Genomic DNA, 27798 nt, shown 5'->3' on the forward strand with positions numbered 1-27798 from the left:
GGTCTCCAAGATCGCGCCCTGGGCCAAAGGCAGGCGCCAAACCGCTGCGCCACCCAGGGATCCCCACTCTTCCTAGCCTTGATGTCAGTTATTTCTGCCTGGTCTCATTCCACATTCGATTTTTAAAATACTTATTTTAAGAATTTTATTAAATACATTTCTTTTCATAAAATTCACTTGAGATCTTGGAAATGGGTGGTTGCAAACATAATAAATAAACTGTACCCACCAACACTTTTCCCGTGCTTTTTACCAACATGGGGCCTCTTACTAGATATTCTCACTTTAATTATCTCTTATAAGAACAGAGTAGTTTTTCTAATATACTGGATTCCAATAGTTTTACGCTGGAAACTCCCAGAACCTGGCTCCGGGTTTTTTGTTTTATCTGAGTATTTACAAGGAATAGCTGTTTAGATGAGAAATACTCTTAACACAGTCCCTCTGGTTAATTGCAGACTAGATTTTACACTTTTGGCTTATACATATTTAGTCATGCCTTCTATGTCTAACAAGCAAGAAGCAGATCAAATTCACATATTCATGGATATGAAAGGGTGGCTATTTGTAAAAATGAGAAAGTATTTGATTAATTTGTTTTTAGGCTGGTCTGGAATTTTCAAACTTTCATTTTTCTCATAATACTATTTTGGCTGGAAATGTAATGTCAGGTATCAGAAAATTATGTAAGAGTAGAAGTTGTAAAATGTAATAAATTTCAATCACCTGAGATTTTCCTACTAGGGGCTCTTGAATGCGAATGCATCTTCTTGCTGTGTTCAGTCTTCCAACTCTTCATTCATGGTCACTCATTAAGGAAGACAGCCCAAATATGAATTTATCAGGCTGTTTGCTTAGAGAGTATATAAGGAAATATATTCTCTAAGCATAAGAAATCCATAAGCTGAAAAGCAATACCAGAGTCTTGGTGACCAATGCTTTTTCAGTCTTGTTACTCTGCCCTCTTAAGCCTGCAGATCGCATCTCATGGTCCAAGATGGTGGCTTTACTTCTGCATAACAGCCAGAAAGAAGGAGAATAGAAGTAGGAGCAGGGCAAACTCCTTTCTTTTCAGTGCCACACTAGAAGATCCACTTACCACTTCCATGTTCAATTGTTCACATGTTTATTCTTCACCGTCTTCTAACCCAAGTTTTGAGGGTTCTGCAGTTAACTATTTTCTACTTGAACTGTCTGGAAGTCTTATGTTGCTAATAATGGCAGTAAGGGCCTATCTGAAGATTTGGCTTACAGACAGCTCAAGAGCTATGGAGACTCTAATATGAGAGGTAAATTTTGGAAAAAAACCCTGTGAGTTATTGTGCTGATCAAGACGTTAAGAATATTTGTGGACAACATTACTCATTCAACACTTGCTGAATACTAATTTTGGGGTTCACTTTGTACAAATGCACCCATAACAATTATGCTTGGACCGTGCTCTTGAGATCCTCACAGCCTGGGATGACCACCTTCTGATTTCAGCCTGCCAATTAAGGCTATGGTGTGAGGTGTTTTTTTCCCTTACCTTTGCATTTTAGCAATAAAGTATTTTACTGTGTGTATCTCTGTGATCAGTGTAAGATGATAACTAGATGAACCAGTCTGTCACTGGATTCTAAATGCTCTCCCACCCCCAGATCAGTTTGTTTTGACCAGTGGGAATGTTTCTGTTTGAGTAATGATTTGAACTTTGCTAAAACAACCTGTAAAAAGTTGACTACTTATGTAATGGTGGATTGTTGGTTTGTCATAGAATTACAGATTCTTTTTTTGTGTGTTCTGTTTACTTATTTTTATTTCCTTATTTTAAAATAGTGTTTAGATATTGGCTTTATGATAGAAAAAAATCCCACTTTATTCCAAAGGTAGCAAGAAATTATTTAAAAGAGTAAGCAATTATTTAACTTATACTCAGTTGAATTTAAGAGCCCCAAAAGTTAACAGAAAAGTGAAAAGTACAATGGTCTTTCCCTTGTTATTTGTTTGTTTGTTTTACATGATGGCAAAGATGTAGTTTTGGCATCAAGGAATTCAGAACTTCATTTCTTATGTTAAATAGCATTTTTAAAATTCTGGAATAATTGTTGAAAGCTATGTAACTGTAGTAAAAGTCATAACTCTTATGAAACAATATTCCTTTCATTGTTTTATTGGCACAACAGTACTGGGATTTCTGTTTTGTGTGATCACACTCAAGAATCTGGAAGCTCTCCTACAGCTTTGCTCTCATGTCAATATGAGAAGCTGTTTTCATATCAACAGAGCAATGAGTCAGTAAAATAACAAACAGAATACTCATTTCTTAACACTTTCATGTACATCAAGGTATTTCACCCTTAACAATTTTATGAGATGTTATCACCATATTATAGGTGAATACATTTGGGTTAAGCAATAAGCTAGGATCAATATCTTGGGTTTGTTTGTTTTTATTGTTGTTGTTTAACATTCAATCCATGTCAGGCTAAGACTGTGGAAGATTTGCTTAGCAAGATAGGGGAATTTAACTTAATTCTGAAAGTGATAGGAATTCATTAAATTTTTTCTGAATACGAGAATGATAGTATTGAAACTACCCTGAGTAAGATCAATCTGTGGTGATGTATTGTGTGCATTAGAAGGGGAATTCTAGGGTAGTAACTAGTTTGGACTGTTTCAACAACAGAGATGTGGAGTCATGACAGCCTAAACTGGGGTGATGATAGCAGTGGTAGTAGAGAGGAAAGGGCAGCCAAGAACGTTGATCCAAAGGAGAACTGATTGCTCACTGCATAATGATGAAAACACTAAATATAAACTCCTTGAGAGGAGAGAACTTGTCTGTCCTTTATCATTGTATATGCCCTGTGCATAGAATTATACCTGGCACATAGTAGGCACTTATAAATGTTAGTGGAATAAATTAAACTAAAAACATGTGAATGCAATGAAGTGTAATAGGTGCTGTGACAGTGGCAGAAAGAAAGTCCTGGTAGAAGGGAAAACACTTGATTGTGTCTGGTGGATTAGCTAGAATGTTCTAGGAGGACAGAGGTGGAAAGGACATCAAGGCCAAGAGGAGAGGCAGACTCTGAGGCATGGAGTAGCATGGTATGGGTACAGACGATCACCAGCGGGTGACCATTTTTCAAGGGTAACATACCAGCTAGGAAGGGGCAGCCATTGTTCCTGGGCATGGAGAGTCTGGGCATCAAGATAAGAAATTTTGACTTATTAGAGGTTTTAGGACAACTGAGTAACATGAAGAGGTTTTTACTCTAGGAATACATGAGGTAGAAATGAATGGAAGGCTTGTAAGAACTCTGTGTTTGAAATAAAATGAGAGATCAGAGTCAAAGTAGGAAGCTGTTGTAAATATCTACGAAAGAGATTATGAAGGCCTAGGTTAAGGAAGTGATGACAGGGATAGAGGTCTTGGCAAGGTTTTGAGAAAATTCAAAAGTTAGAAAACAAAAGACAGGTGATGAATTAAAGGTATAGAAAGGTGAAGCAAATGGTGGGGTCAGAGATGAATAAGATGATCTGCAGGGTTCTGATGAATCCAAAGGTGGTATAATATGCTGAGAAATGGAAAACAGGAGGAGGGGCCAGGAAAAGGAAGTAATGGATCAAATGTTAAACATGTTGACTTCGACAAGTCAAAGTACAAGGGACAAGAATGTGAGTTGATTAGAGTGACCAGAGACATGGTTTGGGGGAGTTATCTGGGCCAAAGTTAAGGTATGGAGATGGATGGTATTGTAGCAAGAAAGTGGATAGAGAGAAAAGGGATTTAGATTGAGGATGGCACTCTGGGGATTACCCATATTTGAGAGTCAAATGGACGAAGACATATGCTCAGGATGCCAGAATAGAACCAAAAGAGTCTTTGCATCAGATTGAAGAGTTTTGAATAATTGGAAGCTTTAGAATATCATGTAGGGAATGAAGAAGGAGAATTTCAGGGAGGAGGAATTACACCACAAATGCCCATCAGATTCAAGGGAGATGAAGGCTTAAGAATCACCATTGAATCTGATAGATAAAAAGCCACAGACAGCTGTTCTTTGAACTACTTTGGCAGAGTGGTACAACTAGAAGCCAGATTTCAGTGGGCTCAGTGGGTCCAAGTCAATAATGACACTATTCCTTCAAACATTCAGTTGTGGAGAAGAGGAAGAAAGAGAGTTGTAGTTAAAGAGGTTGTCAAGACTGGAGACAATGTTATTTTGTATGTTTATCTGTTTTATAAGGATGGGCAGCAGTGTGAATATGGCATTCAAATCCTTATTAGCAGCTCTGACCTGGTCCCCTGGGCTCAGAGTCTTATATCCATACGATTGCTTGATACATCTTGAAATTACTCCAGGCACCTCAAATTCAATATTCCATCTCCTACTCTAAACCAGTCTTCTTCCCATATTGCATATCTCCTCCAATAAACCAGATAAGAAGGTCATACCTCACCCTTCACCAACCACATGAAGTAAAGTACCACTTCCTATATAGCTTAGATACCTATTCATATTCTTTTCTCTTTTCCCTCGTGTAGATCCGAATCCTCTCCCAATTAGACTCCATCCTCTATCCTGTTTCAGAGTGATCTTCCTAAAATGAGACTTTGAACCTGTCATCTTGATGACCTTCAACTCACAAGATAAAGATCTAAGCTTCCTATGAAAAAACTCCAGTCTGTGGTATTCCTTCATGACCTAACCCCTACATACAAAACAGGACTCCTCTCTAGTAATACCAAATGGCTGTACTCCCCCGAGTGTACCTTCTTGACCCTTTCTTCTGCTGCTCCTTGCTTTCCCCCTTTATCTGGAACAGTTTTCTGTACTTTCTTTGATTAGCTGACTCTTATTAATCTTTCGAGACTTTACCTAAGTGTCATAGTTAGCTTTCTTTGAAGCTCTCTCATCATCTCCCAGGGTGACTAAGTGCTGCTTCACTATACTGTTACAGTGCCTTATGCACATGGCAATCAGAATTCTCCACACTGAAGTGAAAATGTTGATATGTGACCCTCTCTCCTGGATTTTGAACTCCTAGAGGTCAGAAATGATGCCTTGATCCTTCTTGTACCTTTGTATTTAGCATACGACCTGGCACATGGTAACTGCTAAAATGCTTGTTCAACTAAACTGAGCAATGAAGGCGGAAAGGTAAAGATGCTTTGGAAGAGAAGGAGAACCCATATGAAGAAGTTTGAGAAGAGGAGACAGAGGATATTACAAGGATGATGTAACATGGGCTAATATTGAATAAAAACATGGCTAACAGGAAGGAGGTAAAGATGGACGCAGAAGGAGGAACCAAGGCAGTTTCAGGTTGAGGGCTCTATTTTCTCTGTTAAACAGGTGGTTAGACAGAGGGAGCATTGGTGAACATGGTGGCAGTGAAGAAAAACAAACTATATATTCACTGGAAAATAAATGTACATTTTAAATACAAAGATCCTAGAAACATTTTATTCTCGAACATGCCATCTCTTCAGGACTCCTTCATATACTTGAAATTCTTTTTCGAGGCAAAATTTTAGGTACACTTATCGCATTTTCTCTGCATATGTGTGCAAATGCTTGTGCCTGAAGATCCTTGCTTTCCTGCCAGGCTGCAGACTTGCCACTAGAGCTGGGATTGGTCGTTGTGATACTGCTGTTAGTGGAGTCCAGTGAAACATGACTAATGGCAAGGCTGCTTGCAGTGTGGGAAGAGTAACTGTAAATCATCTTGAGAAAGGCAGATTTTGTGTTAGCCTCTTGCTTACAAAGAATAATATAGCATTTGGGGAAGAATGTGCAACACAGGATCCCATAGTTAGAAATTAAAATAACAATAATCTCCACAGCTGGCAAATATTTACCAAATGTGGTAGCATAGATGGGGATGAATGTGATCCAAGCTATGAAATAAATGAGCATGCCAAATGTTATGAATTTGGCTTCGTTGTAATGCTCAGGTAATTTCCTGCCTTTGAATGCAAATATGAAGCAAATGAAGGCCAGGATGGCAATATAACCCAGCATGGTGCCAAATGCAAGGACGGATCCCTCCTCACATTCCAGGATAATGACTCTGGGCAAGGAGACATTCTCTTCCACAGCAGGTGCTGCAAAGATTAGCCAGATTGTGCAAATGACAACCTGGATACCTGTGCAAGTGAAGATGATGGGGATCGGTTTATAGAGGCACTTCAAGAAGTTCTGCAACTTGGGATCGAAGCTGAAGGCTAGCAGAATTTTCAGGGACTTCATCAAAATGCAGGAGATGCAGAGAGTGAAGCTCACACCAAATACAGTCTGCCTGGTTTTACATGTGAAGTCTTGTGGTTCTCCAATGAAGAAGCCTGTGCTGGCGAAGTTGAGGACATGACAGAGAAGGATCACGTAGCAGACCAGCAATCCCCCAGATGATTTTACAATGGGTGTGTTCAGGTTTCTTGTAAATATTATGCCAATGGCCAGAACAAGGATGATTCCTAGTAGGGAGAGGGCCAGGAGCAGTATAGCCAAGGAATCATTCCAGTTGAGATATTCCACTTCCTTTTCAAAGCACCTTGTGCTCCTGACAGGGGCCCAGTGAGTTTCATTGTTGCATAAGAGGCAGTGATCCATATCTAAAAGACAGAGGAGATTCAGTTACATTGCAAACATTTAAGCTAGAGTTAATTTTCACATTGGTTATTCATTCACACAGAATCCAAAAGAAGGCAAGAGAGAAAGTGTGAAGGTGAGGGAAGAAAAAGGGGAAGAGAAAGGAAAAAAGACCAGCTGGGCTGCAAGTCTTTAGGAAATCAATACTCAAGATAGCTGGGCTGTGAGTCTTTAGGAAATCAATACTCAAGATAGACACTAGCCTCTTATGAATTTGCTATTATAGGTGGCAGTTCAGGGACTCTGTTAAGAAGGGCTTTGGAGTCAAAATGCATCTCAAGTTCCTTCCTCTATTACTTACGATTCTCATAATCTTGAATAAGTAATTTGAACTTTCTGATCCAAATCTTAAAAAAATTCATAAAGACCCTGCCTCACTGGGGTGCTGCATTCACGCCAATAAATATAAAATGCTTTGCACGGAGCATTACACATCTTAGACGCTCAATGTAGTGAAAACTACACTAATAAATAAATAAATACGACAGCAGTTCTTTAAGAGCAGAGAAAATATAGCCAAGTTGCTCTAAAAGCTCTCTAAAAGTGAGATAACACAAGATTGTAACCAATGACAGTGAATGAAGAATTAGTTATTTATTTATTTTTTTTCTAGGAGGTCATAAAATTGAGCTTCTCACACAGGCAGTGACAAGCTGGGAAGTGATTTCAGCTGATTCATGATGAGCTGATATTAGAGTGGAGTCTCTGGGAGTGTGATTGCCTCTGCTCTCCATTCTTAACCCCCTAAAGTTGGGGTCTCGCCTACTACCAAAAGCCCCTCCCCGGGCATCCATCTGAGAACACTCCACAGTGCCCATTCTGTTTTATAAGGGGGCCCGCGTTCTCTTCTTTGTTAATCTCAAAGACAGGTTGTGTTTCTGTGTATAAACTTCTTCATTACCTCTCCAGCCTCTTCCTCTTTCCAAAACCTGTGTCCCTATAAATACCCATTCTTCTCTGTGGTCCCCTAACTGTTGCTGCAAGTGTGTGCCACCTTCTTCACCTGTTTGGAGAATGTTTCATGGCCTTTTCGATGTACCTGGGCTGTGTGCTGGAGACATAGGGAACAACAAGAGATGCTGTCCTTTCGGATCATCCTAAATCCTTGTGTTTCCTCCAGGGGAAAAGCGGTCATCTACACTTGTTCTTTCCCGGGTTATCAAAGGGCAACCCCAATTGTATTTTGAAAACTCGTGCACGTCTTTATGGGAAACAGACGCTACATACTCTATTATCCACTTGGCAGACAGTTGCTAGACATCGTATTACCTGGAAAATCCCCTCCCTGCCTGTTATCTAATTATTCACACAGCAGAGCCCATCTCTTGGGTTGGAACAAGTAGCATTTTTGTGAGATAGTGATAGAACGTGAGTGTTGGAATGTTAACATTGTCATTTATTCCCCTTGGAGCCAATGAGAAAAAAGAGTAAGCATTTGAGAACTGGTCCAGCTCTGGAGTTCTCAGCAGTTAGAGATGAATGGGGATGCATCTATAATGAACAATAAGCCAGGGAGGGAACAAGAGGCTTTAAAGTAGGCTTAACTCCAAAGAAAGCGCTGATAGCTCCTTTTAAGACCCTGAAGGCTGCTGGGCTCCTTCTTGTTCTCTAATTTGTGTATTTTGCTTAGATATCATGAACTGTTAAAGACAGATTTGTCAAACAAGCAGTTAGCATCTCATCTATGTCAATAGTTCACCCCTTCCTCTCACAGATGATTCTTTTTAGGCTTTACCGTTGCCTCTTGGTAGGAATAATGAGATCTCCAGGGTATGCACACCTCTGGGTCTCTATCATGCTCTGTTTAGCTAACTCAGCATTTATTTATTCATACGTACTATGCCCCAGTTACAAGGCAGGCATGTCTCTGTGGGGGACAGATGGACAAAAATGGATAGAATTCACATTGTTTTGAGAGATGCGAGAGAGGAAGTCCAGTTGAGGGGGTGACATCTCTCCTTGGAAGTGAAGTTACTTTTATATCTCTATTATGTATTAGTTATGCATCTGCTGATATAAAAGAGCAAATTCCAATGTAAAATGAAATTTCACTGGAATTTATTTTAGCAGGTGCATGAAATCCTTAAGTGAAAAACAAAACTAAACAAAACAAAATAGGATTCTTGTAAAAAAAAAAATCAGCCTAAGAGAAATGGTTCAGGTCTATCACAGTATGTGCTGTGGTGACTATAGTTACCTGTCTGGTTACTGTAGTGATTTTCAGGACAGTCCACACATTCATAGCAGCAGATATGTTGACTTCTTGTAGTTTTTTTCATTTGCCCAGGACTGCATTCCTTGGAGCATTTAGATCGAATTTGCTGCCAAGTGAAAGAAATCTCAAATAGATTTTTTTAAAAAAAAGATTTATCCTAAGTAACCTTGACTTAATGTAAAGATATATTTACTAAATAGTAAACATTGGTCTCTTTAAAAAAAATAGCACCATAGAATTGTTTTGTCATCTGGAGGAATGCGAACAAGTTTAAAAAACAGAAACTATTTCAGATAGTGATACTGCCTTAGGAAGAAGGAGTTTTTGTCCCATTAATAGCTTCTGTAAGCAAATAAGGGAAATGAGCTCTTTCAGAAAGTCCCTAGCAGAGGGACAAATGTATAGTGATGACACTAAAAGAGGGGACAATGGCTTGGAAATGTACAATCTTGTGCTATATAAAGACTTTAACTATATTGGAAAATAGAAACTTAATGGGCTTTTGTATTCTTCAGAAGAAGGTTAGTAATCATGCTGTCCAAGGACTCTGGCCAGTCTGACCTTCAAAAACAAAACAGTGGAGGGGCACCCGGATGGCTCAGTTTGTTGAACATCTGACAAATGATTTCGGCCCAGGTCATGATCTCAGGGTCATGAGATCAAGCCTGGAGTCTGGCTCCTCACTCGGCAGGGAGCCTGCTTGAGATATTGTCTCTCCCTCTGCCCCTCCTTCCACTCTCACACACAATAAATGAATAAATAAATAAATAAATAAATAAATAAATAAATAAATATTTTTTAAAAAACAATGGAGATTTTGAATTTAAAACCATTAAAGTATTAGTGAAAAAGGCAACCCTAGCTATATAAATAGAATTTTAATAATCCTGAGAATTTAGGTTATAATTGTGCACACCACAGTGTGAATCATATATAGCATCCTATTTTTATGAAGGCTTTTTTCAATTTACATAATAATTCTTTGCACTTCAGTTGTGCTTTTTTTCCATTCATAGTCCCTTTCTCATGGCATATCTTGCAAACTATATCTGTTAACATCTCCCTCTTACATTCTGAAGACCAAAGCAAAATGGGTAAAATAGGGTTTCTTCAGATTATCTTAATAGCCATTCCTGAGCCAGGAACACAATCCAAGGACTAAGCTAACTGGCCTTTACTCTGGGAGATGAAAATATCTGGCTGAGAGAGAGAAGTAGCTGAGATTTGGTAGCCCTGTGTCCACAAGCAGTGGCTTTCTTCCTCTCAACACAGTTATTCCTCATCTGGGTTTTCAGCAGGCAGGACGTCATTAGGGGATAAAAGGGAAACCTTCTCTCCTCTTCACATAAGAGACAGCAAAGACATTCTAAAGTCTGGTATTAATAACTTTGGAATATCAAAAGATATAGGATTATCTGAGGTTTTATACTATGGATTTTGATGATTTACCAGAAATGCTGATACCCCAACTAGCCTACATATTGACAAACGGTTCCTGAAATCTGACTTAATTGGTCTCCTACTACCTCCTTGAAATATTTATGGGTTTTGCCATCAGAAAAGAAGACATGTCCATCTTTTTTATGGTGATCAGCCCTTTCCACTTAGTCACCAAAAACCCCTCTCACTTACTTATCATCCTATCACCTCCCTCTCACCGTCTCCCCTACGAATTCTGAAGATAGTCTTGGTAAGGATTAAAAACAGTGGTTCTTGCAGGAATTTTAGTAGAGAATCCCCTCTGTATTCAGTACAAAAAATGAGTCACCACATAGTAAACTATGTAAAGTAAAGATTGAGTTAAATTATGGTGTTTAGCAGAGTTCTGGGTTCACAATATTGTTGTGAGAGTGGAGGTGATAATGAAAATGATAAAGAAAGTTTGAGAACACAGAAAGATGGCTACCTTTCTATCTTTCAAGGAAAAAGTATCTTGCCTTCCTGAAACTTTGACAGGGAAAATTAGAATAAAAGTAGTGACTTGAAGCTTTGATTCTTTCATTCAGCACACTTTTTGAGTGTCTATTATATGTCATGCACTGTTGTAATTATTGGGGCCACAGCAGGGGACAAAACACAAAAATCCATGCTAGCATAGACCTTCATTCTAGCTCACAAGGCTGACAATAAGCAAGTTAAGAATAAGCAAAGGGTACAGAATGCTAGATGGTGATAAGTGTTAAGAAGAGAAATAAAAAGAGAAGGATATATAAGAAGTATTAGGTTGGCATTGCAATTGTAAATAAAGTGACTGGGGGAGACTGCCCTGACATGGCGACATTTTAGGAAAGATGGAAAAGAAGCAGTTCTCTTCTGATGTTTTCAGTTTTGTTAGTGACATAAGAAGCAAGGTCAATGGAATGTGAAGATGGGAAAGATGTGTGGGAGTCGGAGGAGAGAAGAAAAATTATGGAATAGCTATCCAGGAAGGTGGGTGAATTAATGGAGTAGGATAATAGTCTGATTGTCCAACAGCATTAAGGGCCATTGGAGGTGAGAGATCATGAATTTGAAGTGAAAACTGTCAACAAGGTGTTTTTGTTTTTGTTTTGCCAAGTTCAGCTACATGAGGGCTCTATTGATTAGGTAGAGAGTTGAATTTAATCAGGATCATGCTTTGGTCGAATGTGTATGATGAAGACAGCATGAACAGGGAGTGATATATAAGTTGATCATAGAATTTAAGGAGGGAAATTGGGAACAGTAAACAGGAAGTGAGGTTATTGGAGGTTCTGGTGGGATCAAGGACTTTTGCAACTGAGGTACTAATTTGATTTGAATGCTATAAAGCAGGCCTACCACAAAATTACCTTAAGATTTCTGAACTCATTTTTTGTTTCTTGGTCTGTGATGATGAAGACATCATTCCTCAGATCATATTGTGCCATCTTGGTGATAGTCATGTGGCCGCCAATCTCCTTCCAGAGCACAACATCATATCCAGTATTCATATCCCCATGGGCATCAAAATGAAATGAATTCCCTTCATCAGTGAATGTCACATTTTTTAATACATCAAGTAACTATAAAATATAAAAATGGAAATAAAAACTAATGGAAATATGTATCTATTATCCCAAGTATAACACTGCCTTACATAGAATATCACTTAAAAGGTAAAAAAAAAAAGAAAAGGACATTCTGGACATTCTGGATCAGCGAGTGTGGTAATTAGTTGAGAAGGTTCGTAACTATCTGGCAACAATTTAAGAATTCTAGTCTGATTTCTGCCAAAGTCTTGCTCTGTAAACTTGAGAAATCAAGTTAATATTTGCAGAGGACAGCTTCTCTCGCTTATAAAATTGAAATCTGGGCATCTTCTTTTTCCATGATGTAGAATTTCAGGGTGAGTCCTCTGGGGGCAGTTGCCTGGGCTCTAATCTTGGTTCTGTATCTCATTAGTGATGTGGTATTGACCCAATTGCTTCCTAGGCCTCAGCTTCCCCATCTGTAAAATGAAATAAATGGAACCTTCATTATAGGATTATTATAAGGATTAGATGTAATTAAGCATATAAAGAGTTTAGCCCAGCGTTGGGCACAGATTAAGATTAGTAAAAGATAAATATCTGTTAACACTGTTAATTAGCTAATAGAGGTATTGTGCAAATAAATAAAAATACTTTGAGTCTATCAATTAATGATGCCACCTGACATTCATATATTACTTGCTAATACTCAGAAGTGTGCTATCCTTCTATGCCACAACAACTCAGTGAAACAAGCTGAGCAGGGATCATTTTCTTTTGTTAGATGAACGTCACCAGCCAAGGGGTGAAGGGCCTTATCCGGACCCACACATTTTGGCATTCAGTTCTTTCCATTGCATCTAACATTATATTAATTCAATAGCTTCTTATTTTTTCCTTCTGACTCAAAAGCAGTCATCAGTGTGTCATCTGGAGCTATAGAAGGCAGCAACATTCCTTTTTTCCTTCTAGTCACAGTTGGATCCTTGGCCAAGCCTGGAGTGGGTAATCCAAGCCAGAGGTTGCTCCCCATCTGCAAAATGAGGGCTAAAGGGACAGAGGTACAAATGTGGGAAACAGTCCCTGGCAACAGCACCCTGTTCTCGGGGTGTCTCCCCACCAGACAAGGTTAGCTGATGGGTGGAAGGTACTGCCAGCGCCTGCCCCCTACATCCGTACCTTGTTACTAATTTGGGGGGAAGTATGGCTCTTATTATCTCCAGTCATTTTCACATCTGTTTCAGTGATTGTATGGTAAAGTGACCTCTAAATTCTATTTCCAATGTAATTCATAAAATGATTTTTTTTTTAGTTTGAGAGGAAAGAAATGCAGTGAAAAATTACTGGTCTTGTTACCCAATTTGTACAGTAAGAACTTGTATGCAATGCAATTAGGACAGGGAATGTTTTACTGACACAGAAGGCAGCTGTGTTGAGTTTGTGCTTTGGAGGAAGAATCATAGATTGGGAGGAAGGGACCCCGGCTCCACCATTAACCGGATATATAATCACAGCTAAGTAAATACCCTCTCTGAACACACTCGGTCTACTCTTCTAAGTCCATGAGATTATGAGGCTTCTGCAGTATGCAAAATCTGTGGAATGAAGCAGAAATTATTCTATTTGAATAGAGCTCTTCTTATTTTATTCCTTTGCAGTTAACCTTTTATGAATGTTTCTTTTCTTCCATTTTTTAAAATAGAATGTAAGAAAATCAATTTATATTTTAGGGTAAATATATTAGTTATGACAGATCAGTGATCAAATGTCACTTTAGTAAAATCTCTAAGCAATGTCTATTGATTTTATTATATGTCCCCACAGATTTCTTAGTTCTTTTAATGAACGTAAATGGATTAGTATTACTTTAAAGAAGCAGGACATCAGATCTAACAGGGTGGAATTAACCAGCAAAAGCTTTTTCCAGCACTTGCCTGGAAGAAAAACTGTGAAGGGAACGAAAATTTAAAAAAGGAAGTAAGGACCTATGTTTCCACCTCTACCTGTGTATTGATTTTTCTTTAGCAATTCACACTCACGAACCCCAGAAAACTCAGCTCTTTAGGGAGCATTTCCTTTCCTACTCTTGTGTTTGGACTATAATTTCCGTCTGTTTTTTTCCCTGTATTTAATGAGGCTTTCAAGGGTAAAGCTTTGACACATACATGTTCTGTAAATAGTGATAACATTGTATGATGCACATAAACTAGCCTAACTGTATGCTTGTCATCACAGCAGAGGGGGTGCAGGCAAACAAAACAGTGCATTCATGACCTGGTAAGTAAGATAGAGCATTTACTCCAGGTTAAGGTGAGTTTCAAACATTGGTGCTCTGATTATGAGGCTATTAAAGGCTTTTTCTGCCAATTTTTTTTCATGGAGACTCTGAAAGTCACTGTAAATTGACGCTACAAATCGTAAACAGTGGGATTTGCATTTCCATGTTACAGAATTCTCCCTTTGTAGGGCAGGGAACTGTTTTTGAGAACGCAAGGCCAGGAGGCCACACCACTCAAGCTGTTGTGGTTAATGTTGTTTTCCTTTTCCCTGTCTACCCTGATGTCCAGGACATTTCCCTAAGTAAGCTGTGCTGGTGAGGAAATTCGAGTCACAGAGGATGCGGCGGCCTTGCATCTCTGGTGCCCAACCCATGTCCTTTTTCTTCCATGAAGTTTTCCATGCTGTGGTGGAAAGCATCCTGGACTAAGGCTGGAACAGTTTCATCACTAACTGTGGGTGACTGTGGGCTGGACGCGTATTGTGGGGGTCCCCTCCATGTCTAAACAGCTGCAAATCTTGGTCACTAGTAACATTTTCCTCTTGCCACTACTTTAGGATAGAGTGTAAGGAGCATGCACATGTGGACCTACCAGAATATTATAGAGGTTAGAAGTCAATGCCTACTATAGTAGCCTTTCAAAATTAGTTATTGTGGTGCCTAGGTGGCTCAGTAGGTTCAGCGTCTGCCTTCGGCTCAGGTCATGATCCCAGGGCCCTGGGATTGAGCCCTGAGTAGGGCTCTCTGCTCAGCAGAATCTGTTCTCTCTCTCTCCTTCTGTCCCTCCCTCTTGCTCATGTTCTCTCTTGCTCACTATCTCTCTCACTCTCAAAGGAATAAATGAATGAAATCTTTTAAAAAATTATTAGTTACTATTCTGCTTATCACTTCAAAATCACTATCTCCTCAGCATGTGTCTCTTCTGACTTCTGGACCAATATGTAACTGCCATTACTACATTTGAATGTCTCTGAAGCTCTTCGAATTCAACATTTCCAATAGTGAATGCCTCTTCTCCCCACCAGACCTCTATTTATCTCTGTTTCTACCCCAACAAATGGTACCAATTGTCCAAATGTGGACTCACTTGCAACATCTTTGCTTTTCTTTGTCTGTTGTCCTTTACACCCAATCTATCTCCAGATGCTCTTCATTCTTCTTCTTTAAAATCCACATATGTGCATCTCCATCCTCACTGTCACACAGAATACTTGTAGTACTTGTACCTGTAGTATAAGCCATCATTATTTTATGCCTGGATTACCTAATTGGTCCTTCTACCTCTAGGCTTGTGTCCCTCTAACCAGTGCACATCACAGTGGAAATGAAATGCTATTTCTGCATTGGAAAGAGGAATCACGTGGAAAGAGGATCACGACACTTTCCTGTGTAAAAATATCTTTAACTGGTTCCCCTTTGCTCTATCAAGTCCAAACCTATAAACATAGTTTGCAGACTTTCTATTGAAAGGATGTCCCTATACCAGCAGTATCAGCATCACCTGAGAGATTGTTAGAAGGGCAGACTTTCAGGTATCCCCCCTCACCCGTGACTGAATTAGCATATACATGATAATAAGATTCCCAGATAATTCAACTGCACATCAAAATTTGAGATGCTCTGATTGATTGAGCCCTCATGATGGCTCCTTCACTAATCTCTTTACTTTCATTTACCCGTAGTTGCCATAAAACACTGAAATCTGTGGCACTATTTTCTTATCCATGAAGATGCCATGTTTTCTCTCCCTTCTCAAAGTATTTCTTTTTTTAAAAATTTTTATTTACTTATTTATTTATGATAGTCACACGCAGAGAGAGAGAGGCAGAGACACAGGCTGAGGGAGAAGCAGGCTCCATGCACCAGGACCCCAACGTGGGACTCGATCCCGGGTCTCCAGGATCACACCCTGGGCCAAAGGCAGGCGCTAAACTGCTGCGCCACCCAGGGATCCCTCAAAGTATTTCTTTTCTAACTCCTACCCACCCATCATATTCCCCAGAGATGTCATGACCTCTGGGGAATGTTCTCTGAACCAGTACTGGATTGGTTGCCTCAGTTATGTGCTTCTCTGCCATTTTGTGTCTCTATGAAACAGAGCAATGCATTAATCCTCATTGTAATCAGCTCCTTAATTGTTTGATTGTATATAAACACCAGTAGACAGATGACTCCTTTAGGATGAGAATTGTCTTGTTTCCCATAATTTTTCCAACACTCAACTCAGTGCTTGGAACACTGAGACATCGGATAAGTATCTGCTAAATAGATGTATGAATTGGAAGTTTGACCATTAGACATTGGGTCATCCCATATGCATCACTTACTACTTTGCACATATCATCATGAGTAATGGAAAACAAAGCCCCCCCCCCCATATCACTGGTCACAACAAGGAGGTGGTATCCTCATGCACATCTGGCTAACATTAAAAATCTGTTGAAGTAAGATAATTCTGATTGTACCATTCCTGAAGACTGCTCACAGATGTCACCAAATGGGAAGCCAAAGTAAGCGATATCTCCAAATATTGGGAAAAACTTCTTTAAAGTTATTTGAATGTAAAATTATTTAAAAAGTAATATTCAAATACAAATGAATTTTACCAGGGGTCAAAATAATCTTTAGGAAAGTATCTTTGATTAGTGACCCTAAATGTTGCTGGTCTTTTAAATTTAAAGTGTATGGAGATTTCTTCATAAGAAGACAATTGTCTGCATTATTTGTCCTACTCAATCTGGCACAGATGTGGTTCACTCACATTGTGATCAAAGGAGCAAGTCACTCACATATTCCTCCTTTCCAATCTGTTTCTGTTTGTTTCTAGATAACCAGGCTCCCAGGGGGAATAAAGAACAACCCCAGACTCTTAACTGTTTAAGTAAAACATTTTAGAAGACGCTGCTTAGATTATACTTTCTCAAGTCTTTTCCTCCGAATGTTTGAGATTTACTTCTGATTTAAAATACTTTCCCAGATCTTTGAGGGATAAATAGTTCTTTTGATTTGCATTTTTCTTTCCTTATGAAGCTCTTTAAGTCTCTCACCTTTAGCCTACCTGTCCCTAGGATTGTCTAATTTTTCTCTATTACTCCTTCTCAACATCTTATTCCAAAAATTTTGTGTAGTAGTTTCATTGTTGTGGATCACTTAATGTATAGTTTTTACCAATCCCTCATTACAATTTTATATTACAAAGAGTGTGCTTTCAAACAGATGTCTTAAAATAGCTAGGCATATATGTACAGATTTTTAAAAGATAATTTTAATAAAAAAAATCCTAATCTCTAGTCTTAACTCTTCATAAGGTTTTCTGCCTTGCATTTACAAGATCAAAACTAGTTTTAAAATGAGCAATTTAAAAAACCTTATGACCATCACATGATCCACCCAAATATAAGCTGATGACCTCAGACCTTGGAGCTTGTATTTGTGAGTGTTTAAAGTAAAAATGACAAAAATAGAAATAGCCTGTCCTGGATACTCACATATATGGTACGAATTGAGTCTTATTTCCTTTTGCCGCCTTCTCCTTTACACATTTGTAATAATTATATTTTTGGAACATAATTCTGCATCAAGACAGACAAGCTTATCTTTGAATACACACTATTGAGAAATCTAGTTTTAATGAGTAAAATTTACCATCATATAAAGCAACAATTTGCATGTAAATGTCTTGTTTAAAGGCATATAAAAAACGTAGTGGAAAATTTTCACTAAAAGGGGTCACATTAAGCTTGAATTTGAGTTTCTTCAAACTAATAGAAATGAAGAAAGGAAAAGACTTCTTTAACCCACAATTAGTGGCTCATGTCAACCTGAGATACCATACAAATTATGATTCATCTAACCAACATTAATTTGAGGAAGACTGGAGTCCTAGGGAGACTGTCCTAAGAGTTGTAGCTGAAGGCTTTGAAAACTATTAACCACCAGAGATAGCATGAAAAATTAAGGACATGGAGGCAGAAGACCCAGACTAGAGTCCTATTTCTTGTACTTTCTAATGTTAGTTTCCTTATAGATAATATTTAATAATAATAAAAGGGCCATTAAACATCCATGGTCTTGTGTCAAAAGCACTAAAAGAGATAATTCATATGAAGCACTGAAAAACTGTAAGATTGGATACAAATCCATAAACTCACAGAAAATAATACTATAAACTGAATATTCTTGGAAAATAAAAAGAAACACCAATTTAGAGGGTCAATGTAGTAGTGAAGGCAAAATAAGAACTCTAGTATCCTCAAGAGCAAAGAGCTAGTGATAGAAATGCAGGGTATTCAAACACTGAAGGTATCTACTTACAAAAAGAATATGATAAGGAGTAGCTAATATAAATATTTGCAAATTAAAGCAAGGAAAGAAGTGACTGTAGGGGAATTCTCTTGGATGTGTGAGTTAGTACCTCCCATGGTTGAAAGGCGTTGGGGTTCTGACAGTCTCGAGCTTGGCAGAGATCCCGAATGGCATAACCAAGGGCAAGAACTGCGAGCTGGATACTGTGAACAGGTCCCGGCTCGGTGTAATCCCACAGGAAATCATTTCTCAGGGAGAAGTTCCTTTCTATATCCTTGTTAGCCGTGTAGGCCAAAGTCCCCCGAGAGCGGCTGGAAATGCACTGACTCAAATCACTGTCCTTGACATGTGCACAGGCAGACAAGAGCATGGCATATTCATTTAGGGGCTTGTTATTATCTCTGGGAAACATATGCAGGTTTTGAAGAAAGGAGTGGAAAGAAGACATATTCCCTCTTCTAAAGGTAAACCCCACAACTTTGCCAATCCTTTTAACATTAGGGATGGTGGTGATCTTGGTGGCCATGGACCAGTTATCACTGGCAATCCAGATCTTATTTATATTCCTTTCTATAGCTTTAGTGAAGAGATTGAAAACATGGAATTGCCTCAGAAATACCACAATGACATTAACCTGGGCTTCTGCGATGATTTTCTCAAGGGTCTCATTGATCCTGATTTCAATGGTATCATCTGAGAGGAAGGCTGGGAGAACCTCCTTGAAAGCTATGCACACATTATTTGCTGCGGTCTGAACTGCAAAAGTGTTGAGGGCCAGTCGTCCGTAGTCATCATCTGTGGCTATGATGCCAATCCAGTTCCATCCAGATTTCTGAATCAGGTGGGCCATTGCTTTAGTTTGATAGAAGTCACTGGGCACAGTCCGTAAAAATGAAGGAAAGCGAATTTTGTCACTTAGGATTTCTGCAGTTGATTCATAACTCACCTGGAGATTGATAGAATCTCTTAGTTATGGTATTGATGTACTTTGGGGGGGCTGTTCACACTCTCTTTTCTGTGATCTTCTGTACAATCTTTTCCTAAATTCTCTGGTCCTTTACATTCTTCCCTTTCAATGAACTTCTACTTTATAAATAGCTTAAATCATGACAGTACCCGGTGACTGTTTAGAGTCATTGCTCCACAATCATTTCATATTGTGTTCAGTACAGTTCTCTGAAAGTTCAGGCTCTACCTTATATTTCCAGCTACATTTCTGTATCCAATTATACCTATCTTATATCTCATGCCAACACGAATAGGCGAATATTATTTAAATGCATCAATACAGGAAAAATGCAGCTGGTTGAATAAGCAAAATGCATTTTGGGACACCCAGCATGTTCAACATTTTGTCTAATTGACAACTTTGGTAATTTTTATTGTAGGTAGGATAAATTATCCAGCCAAATAATTATCTAGTCTAGGGGGTCAGCACACTTTTTTTTTTCTGTAAAGGGAGAGATAAAATATTTTAAGCTTTTTTGGTCACATACAGTCTCCATTGTGTGTATGTGTGTGTGTGTGTGTATTTTATATTTTTTGTTACAATCCTTAAAACAAGTAAAGACCATTCTTACTTGGTAGCTTAATAGCTTGGGAGCCACATTTGATCAACATGCTATAGTTTTCTGGCCCCTGCTCTACCCAAACAAGCATCAGCATTTTGGGAGACCCACCTAACATGTATGCAAAGTTTGGCTTGATGTACAGCTCTGGTGATTTTATTCTAGGGGGAATTATTATTAGCTGCAATTCCAATGTGTTTCTGACTCAGAATATATATATTATATATATATGTATATATATATATACACACACATATATATATATTTTTACTATTTACAGCAGCCACCTGGTATGGTGGAAAGACAACAGGCTTTGGAGTCTGACAAACAGTCAGAATCTTGACTTCAATAAATTTGGGAAAATTAATATTTCTTTACCTATGAAATGATAGGATTCCCATGAAGATTCAAGGAGAACATTCAGATGGATATTGGCCCATGGTTGACATTGACTAAACCTTAGTTCCCTGACATTGCTGTGCAGATTTCCATTTTGTACCTAGCATCCCTGTGCTCATCTACATTTGACACCTGAGCTTCAGTAAAATCAGTGTCCCCTGTGGAGAGTCCCCTTTCCTTTTGTGTTGTCTATCATGGAAATTACATTTTTACATGACATAATCATTGTTAAAAATAGTCTACTTTTCTTACTCATCACCTAACTAGCATTATACGTACTCTAGAAAACTTGAGCCAAAGCTTTATCTCTGAGTTATTTGGGGGGATAATTCTTTTGTCACTTTGGATATAAACTTTTTTTTTTTTATCAACCTCACTAGGCTATATAATGGAACTCTCAGAGTTCTTCATGGGTGTATGCTCTTATTTACTCTAACTCCAGAAAGTTATGTATTTTAAATTCTTATGCACATTTATTATATATATATTTTCCATCTGTTCACTTCTATCAAATGGCTATTTCTTGATAACATGACTATTAACTCTTTCTCCTTTCTAACTTTTGGCTTCTAATCTCCCTGGAGCCTAGAAATAGTGGCTTAGTGAATCACAGAGTAATGTGATGGGAAGGTAAGTAGACTCAAAATGCAAACCGAGGGGACGTGCTAGACTCTTGAGTAGAGTGTGCAGGACCTCAGTGAAAGGCTCTTTATGTTGGTTTTGGTCTTTCAGAGGCCTTTTTGCTTACTTCCTGATTATATATTGGCTTGCATTACAAGGAGACATGTAGTACTATAGTCTCTGCTCAATGCTTCCCATCATACTCAGAAGAAAATGCAAATCGTATCACAGCTTAAAAGATACTGAATGACCAGCCCTTGCTTATCTCTGGAAATGCACTGCTTATTGCACTTCTTTCTATATACCTGACCTAGCTATATTGACCTTTTGCTATTCTTTGGACATTTCAACTTTGTACTTACTGTTTTCTCAGCATAGATACTGTCCTCTCCTCTCCTCCCTGTCTTTGCTTGGCTGTCCCTTCCCATTCGACCTGCATGTCCTCTTATCTCCTGATCTCTCTTCCGTTTTCTTCATAGCACCCAACTGATGTTATTTCAGAAACAAGGGATTTGAGGCCCTCAGAGATTTGTCTTATCTGAATCCCAGTGAAAACCATCAGAAACTGGATCTGACATGACAGATTGAGGGGCGACTATACTCTGTCCATTATACTATCCAGAGTAGGGCACCATGCCCTCTTTGACTGAAGAGAAAGAAAGAATAAAATAAAAGCAACTCCCTAATCTTCTAATAATAAAGAATATGCTCAAAACCAACATCTAGGGTAAGACAAAACCTACCTGTGGCATGAGCTGTAAATTCAGCATCCTGGAGACAGCCATTGTTATTTCTGAGTAGCCAGCACCTATTACAGCCTTAACTCTTGGCATGTAGCTGGAATAATCACACTTAAACTCCACAATTTCTCTGGAGCAGTTGCGCTTAGAGAGAAACCTCAGAGTGGCTGCCATCGCCACTGTGACTTCGGTACAGGTGTCATAGATTTCATACCCCAGTTTGACTCCGGATAATAGTGTTGAATTGTTGATCATCTCAATGCTATGAATCATGGCAAGAGTTTGAAGAAAAATTGATATTTCAAAGCTGTTGAGAAACAATTTTTTAAAAATCAGAACATAACTCTTCTATAGACATTATGGTAACTCATTTTATTCACATTTCTGCCTTACAATAGACCATTTCTGGACCAGTAAAGCTGGTCTAAACTTTATTTATTTAAAAATAGTTCTTGATGGAAACCTTTCTAAAAAGTATACAGGGTCTCAAATGGAGTCTGTGGAACAGAATTTAACTTTTTCTTAATTAATTTTGGGATCATTTGAATACTCAGTTTAGTATTCTGCAGTATGAAGATGTGTCTGATTTTTAGTCCTTCTTCTAGTTAGATGTCACCATTTTATTGTTATCCAAGTATCTATTCCTTAGACTCACTAGCCTGTGTTTTATGTGTTTTTTTTTTAATTATACACTATTGTGGTTGGAAACCAGATTAATAAGACTCTTAAGAATTGGGCAGTCCGGGTGGCTCAGCGGTTTAGTGTTGCCTTCAGCCCAGGGTATGATCCTGGAGACCTGGGATCGAGTCCCACGTTGGGCTCCCTGTGTGGAGCCTGCTTCTCCCTCTGCCTGTGTCTCTGCCTCTCTCTCTCTCTCTCTGTGTGTGTGTCTCTCATGAATAATAATAATAAAAAATCTTTAAAAGAAAAAGACTCTTAAGAATTACATATAAAACAGACTGTATGTATAAACACAATAGTTTTCTTCTAGATGAAATGCACTATTTTAGTTATGAAACATAGCTATTTCCTCTTTAAGTGGGTTTTCCCAGTTGACCTCTTGATTTGTGATTACTTCAGGGCATTGAGTTGCTTGATTACTGATTTACAATTAAGTTTATTGTCACCTACCACTGCATATGTGCAGTTACAAACAGTACCTAATATATAGTAAAGATTAGTAAGCATTCAAATGTTTTTTAAATGAATAGAGGACATTATTATTATTATTGTTTTAAATTCCAGTACAACTACCATGCAATGTTATATTAGTTTCTGGCATACAATATAGAGATTCAAAAATTCTGTATATTACTCAGTCTCAATATAAGAAGTATACTCTTAATCGTCTTTGCCTATTTCCCCCAACCCCCTACCTACCTTCCCTCTGTTAGCCATCGGTTTGTTCTCTGCGGTGAAGAGACTGCTTTTTGGTTTGTTTCTTTATTTTTCTTTTGTTCATTTTGTATCTTAAATGGGTGAAACCATATGGTATTTGTCTTTCTCTGATTAATTTCGGTTAGCATTATATTCCCTAGACTTATCCATGTTGTTGTAAATGACAAGATTTCATTCTTTTTTTATGGCTGAATAATAGTCTATAATGCTCCATCATAGAGGAGAATATCATTGTTCAGGGTATTGATATTTTTAAGTTTCCTTTTAGTTCATTGAGTTACGATAAATTAAAGTATTTGAATAATATTTGTCATTGGAGACTATTTTTTATTTTTTATTTTTTTAAGATTTTATTTCCAGGATCACGCCCTGGGCGGAAGGCAGGCACTAAACCCTGAGCCATCCCGGGTGCCCTATTGGAGACTATCTAAAAGTGAAGTTTGGCAAATCAGCATTAAGTTTTTAATTTAAAGAAAGAAACAAAGAGGAGAGAAAAGTTTAAGTAATGAACTATAACCAAAATAATGAATTAAATGACATTTAAAATGTATAATATCTTCAGGGTCCCCACATGTTAGCTCCATGAGAGTCTAAACCTCTTTGCTGTATTCCTTCAGTATCCCAGTGTCTAGAATAGGGCTTAGTTAATGTAGGCACTTAGTAAATAGTTGTTTGATGCTGAGTGAATACTGTTTCTGTCCCGGAGTGGCAATACGGTGAAAGGATGTTCAATTCAGAGATTTTTTTTCAGAAAAAATTTGCTTATTAGATCAATGATTTTTTTTTTTTGTATTTTCCATCCTTAATTGTTGGCTTAAAATTGTGGGCCTCAAATCTGCAGTCATTCTTTGGGTACCAATTTAATGCTCTGAAATTTTTAATGAATTATCCTGAGGCATTTGCTCATATTCCTGATAATCAACATTTAAGAAGACAGTAGCTTAAAGTGTTCAACTTCTAGAGAGAATGCCAGGAAGGAATCTTAGTGGGATATGCAACCACATTTTATCTGACAGTTGGTAAACACTTTTTGATAAAGAAAAAAAGGGGGGAGGAAAGAGAATGTTACATTTACATACAAAAACATCAAGATAGAAAGCAGGATTTCAGAGTGGAAGGAAGCATGGCAGTCACATTGCCATAGCAACAGAAGCTGATGCTGCCTGTGTCCTTAGAAGTGATCCGGGCCCTTCTTTTACAAAAGAGAAAATTGGAAACTGGAACTCAAAGAGTTTAAGTGATGTGCCTAAGTCTATGAAATTAGTTTGTTCCCAGACAGAAATTACAATTCAAGTATCTTGCTCTCCTTAAAAAAAAATACAAAAAAATCCATTTGTAACATCCTCTGCCTAGCTTTACTCTTCAATTATACACTGTGCCATGTGTCTTTTCTATCATCAAACTTTCAGGGGAAAGTGTTCATAAAAGAAGAAGGAACAATTTAAGTTGAAGTAAGGTCTAACTTTATTATGAAAGAATTAGATTATTTCAAGAATGAAATGAATGCAGTACTGACCAAAATGCTAGTGTAGAGAGAAATTTTAAATGTAGCCTATTTTAAACAAAACACTAAATAATAGATTGACATTTATTTATTTATTTTTAAAGATTGTATTTATTTATTCATGAGAGACACAGAGAGAGAGAGAGAGAGAGAGAGAGAGAGAGAGAGAGAGGCAGACACACAGGCAAAGGGAGAAGCAGGCTCCATGCAAGGAGCCCGATGTGGGACTCAATCCCGGGACTCCAGGACCACGCCCTGGGCCGAAGGCAGGCGCTAAACCTCTGAGCCACCCAGGGATCCCCTAGATTGATTATTTATTTATTTATTTATTTATTTATTTATTTATTTATGATTTTATTTATTTATTCATTCATGAAAGACACACAGAGGAGAGGCAGAGACACAGGGCAAAGGGGAGAAGCAGGCTCCACGCCGGGAGCCTGATATAGGACTCGATCCCGGGTCTCCAGGATCTCATCCTGGGCCAAAGACAGGCGCCAAACCGCTGCGCCACCCAGGGATCCCTAGATTAATATTTAAAACAATATGCAGGGGATCCCTGGGTGGCGCAGCGGTTTGGCGCCTGCCTTTGGCCCGGGGCGTGATCCTGGAGACCCGGGATTGAATCCCACGTCGGGCTCCCGGTGCATGGAGCCTGCTTCTCCCTCTGCCTATGTCTTTGCCTCTCTCTCTCTATGACTATCATAAATAAATAAAAATTAAAAAAAATAAAATAAATAAGACAATATGCATATTGTGGATGATAGAAACATGAATAATGAATAGTATAAATAGATAATATAATATAAATTGATGCACATTAATGTTAATATGTAATAAATATATATAATATAAATATAAATGTGTTAAGCATGTTGGTAGTGGACAGGCTATAGTTCCTCTTAACTGGTTTCCTCAAGTGACTTCAAGGTTTGTTTGTTTGTTTTAGGCAAAATTCAAATAAATATATTAATGGAAATCATTCATTGCCTCTGCACTTGGAGATTGATTATACATACAGTGCTGATATATTTCTCTTTTCAGGAATGATTGCAAGACTATATGCAACTTAAAAATATATGAGTTTAAGTTTTATAAAAATAATTTAAATGTTAATACAAGTGAACGTTTACATGCCTTAGTTTCATAATATACTCTGGAAATCTAAAAGTGTTCTTTGAGACTTTACTCACCCAACACACTTCTGGATTTCTGGTCGTCTGGGATAGTCTTCTGAGGGCAGCATTTTCTCATGAATGGCAAATAAACCTCCAATCATGATATGTCCTGGAGAAGTGGCAGCCACAAAGTCATCAGGAGTCTGGCAAGGCTGGGAAGTAACAAGAGTACTCCCAAAGCAGGTAATCGGTATAATCAATAGTGCCATGCTTCTATCTCATTTGCTCAGTTCATGTGAGTTCTTAGGGATCATTAAGCTCACAGAGTGCCAACAACATGGTTTCTATTTCACCTGTAAACACCATGTAAGGTATAGGGCAGTGTCAAAGGCCGGAAGCATTCAGTTTTCAGATGCTTGATGATAGTCAAAACAGTTCTTCACCAATAAGAACATATCAGACTCTAACATTCCATTGTTGGAGATGTATCCTAGCAGTCATGCTAGGAAAAAAGTTATAGAATTAGAAACACTGATCCTCCCTGGGATAGTACTCTTTTGCCTCACTGATATGCCAAGGACTTTGGGTCATGTTGGCTTTTCTTTTGAAGTAGAATACAAGAATTTCCAAGAGGGTGCAGTTTGGGAAAGGCTTCCCATATCAGGAGTGGACATTTATGCATTTCCAAAGATCTTGCATTCAAGGCCCAAAATCTAAAGTGTAGTTTATAAACGGTTGAGAAAAATAGCACTCTGCTTTTGTTTCTCCAGAAAAGCTCTTTTTAAAAAAATGAAATTGGGCAGCCCGGGTGGCTCAGTGGTTTAGTGCCGCCTTCAGCCCAGGGCGTGATCCTGGAAACCCGGGATCGAGACCCAAGTAGGGCTCCCTGCATGGAGCCTGCTTCTCCCTCTGCCTGTGTCTCTGCCTCTCTTTCTCTCTCTCTCTCTCTCTCTCTCTCTGTGTGTGTGTGTCTCTCATAAATAAATAAAATCTTTAAAAAAATGAAATTCAATTAAGTTTAGGTATTTATCCCTCTCAGTTTACATGTATTAGAAATAAGTAGTTTTGGTGGTAATGGGCAAGCCTAAAATTGAGATGAAATTTACCTGAGCTAGTGTTTGGCTTTGAACAAGAAAGGTCTGTCATAGATCATTGACATTGCCATAGTTTGTAGATTTTATTTTTATAAATTTGGAACAAATTTTAGTCAACATGTTCTTACATGCTTAGGAATCTGAACTGATGTGATTTAATGGATATCTTTTAGAATCTAACAGAGGATAGATAAACCTCAGTAACTTGGGAACCATTAAGAAAAAGTTTAAAAAATTTTAACTTTACTTTTTAAAATCAGTCTTTTTGAGACATTGATTAAGAAAGATTATATCATGGGCGGGCAGTTCCAAACTGCATACAACCAGTTTGTTGTTGGGAAGCTGACACATTTAAAGGAATTTCAGAAGATAAAAGAGTACAGTGGCTATTTTAGTGATTTTCATCATCCAGATCAGCCTTAGGTTCCATTGACATGTGAGGTAATGGCAACCGAAGAGTGGACGAGTCACAGCTCTTCATACAGCGTCCAATGTTCCTTAAGTCCTACATTCTTACCAATGGAAGAATTTCCTCTGTGAATCCAAATCAGTTAACTTCAGTTGTTCGAAAGTTTAATATACATGGATTTGAAGTCTCTTCATATGTAAAGTAATTGCATTTTGCCCATTGTAATCTTATTATTCATTTGTGTATGTATTCATATGTGTGCAATTGGATATATTTGTTTTCATGAATGTAGGCATTTTGCTCAGATAACTTCCAAGGTCTACTGCAGTTACAAATTCAAAGACGATTTTAGCAAAAATATAATAAAAAATGGTAAGTTCAGATAATTGTCCAGCAAAAGTATATAATTGATATTAAATAACTCTGAGTGATTCTCAAGTATGACCCTCATGTGACCCTATTACCCAAACCTGATATTTATTTGAAAAAAATCAGTGACAAAGTTGTACCAATTTTAACAAGTTTTAGGTTGCAATTTT

General features: G+C 38.1%; 1 protein-coding gene across 1 annotated transcript; it reads right to left on the reverse strand.

Annotated features, from left to right (window-relative positions):
- Positions 1-1885: 1885 nt before the first annotated feature.
- On the reverse strand, positions 1886-26074 carry GPRC6A (G protein-coupled receptor class C group 6 member A). Its single transcript, XM_025422828.3, has 6 exons — positions 25832-26074; positions 21740-22043; positions 18518-19354; positions 11667-11879; positions 8839-8962; positions 1886-6604 (listed from the first exon to the last, which is right to left on the reverse strand). The coding sequence occupies exons 1-6, from the start codon at positions 26023-26025 to the stop codon at positions 5490-5492; spliced, it is 2787 nt and encodes a 928-aa protein (XP_025278613.1). The 5' UTR covers positions 26026-26074; the 3' UTR covers positions 1886-5489.
- Positions 26075-27798: the final 1724 nt, after the last annotated feature.

The sequence above is a fragment of the Canis lupus genome, chromosome 1, assembly GCF_003254725.2.
Source record: "Canis lupus dingo isolate Sandy chromosome 1, ASM325472v2, whole genome shotgun sequence".
NCBI classification, from domain to species: Eukaryota; Metazoa; Chordata; class Mammalia; order Carnivora; family Canidae; genus Canis; species Canis lupus.

Bases quoted from the DNA above. Each gene is read 5' to 3' on its own strand.
- GPRC6A (XM_025422828.3), bottom strand. From the start codon at position 26,025: ATGGCACTATTGATTATACCGATTACCTGCTTTGGGAGTACTCTTGTT. The intron at 22,044-25,831 runs GTGAGTAAAGTC...GTTTCTCAACAG, and splicing joins GAAATCCAGAAGTGTGTTGG to CTTTGAAATATCAATTTTTC. The intron at 6,605-8,838 runs GTAACTATAGTC...TCTGTCTTTTAG, and splicing joins TCACTACAGTAACCAGACAG to ATATGGATCACTGCCTCTTA.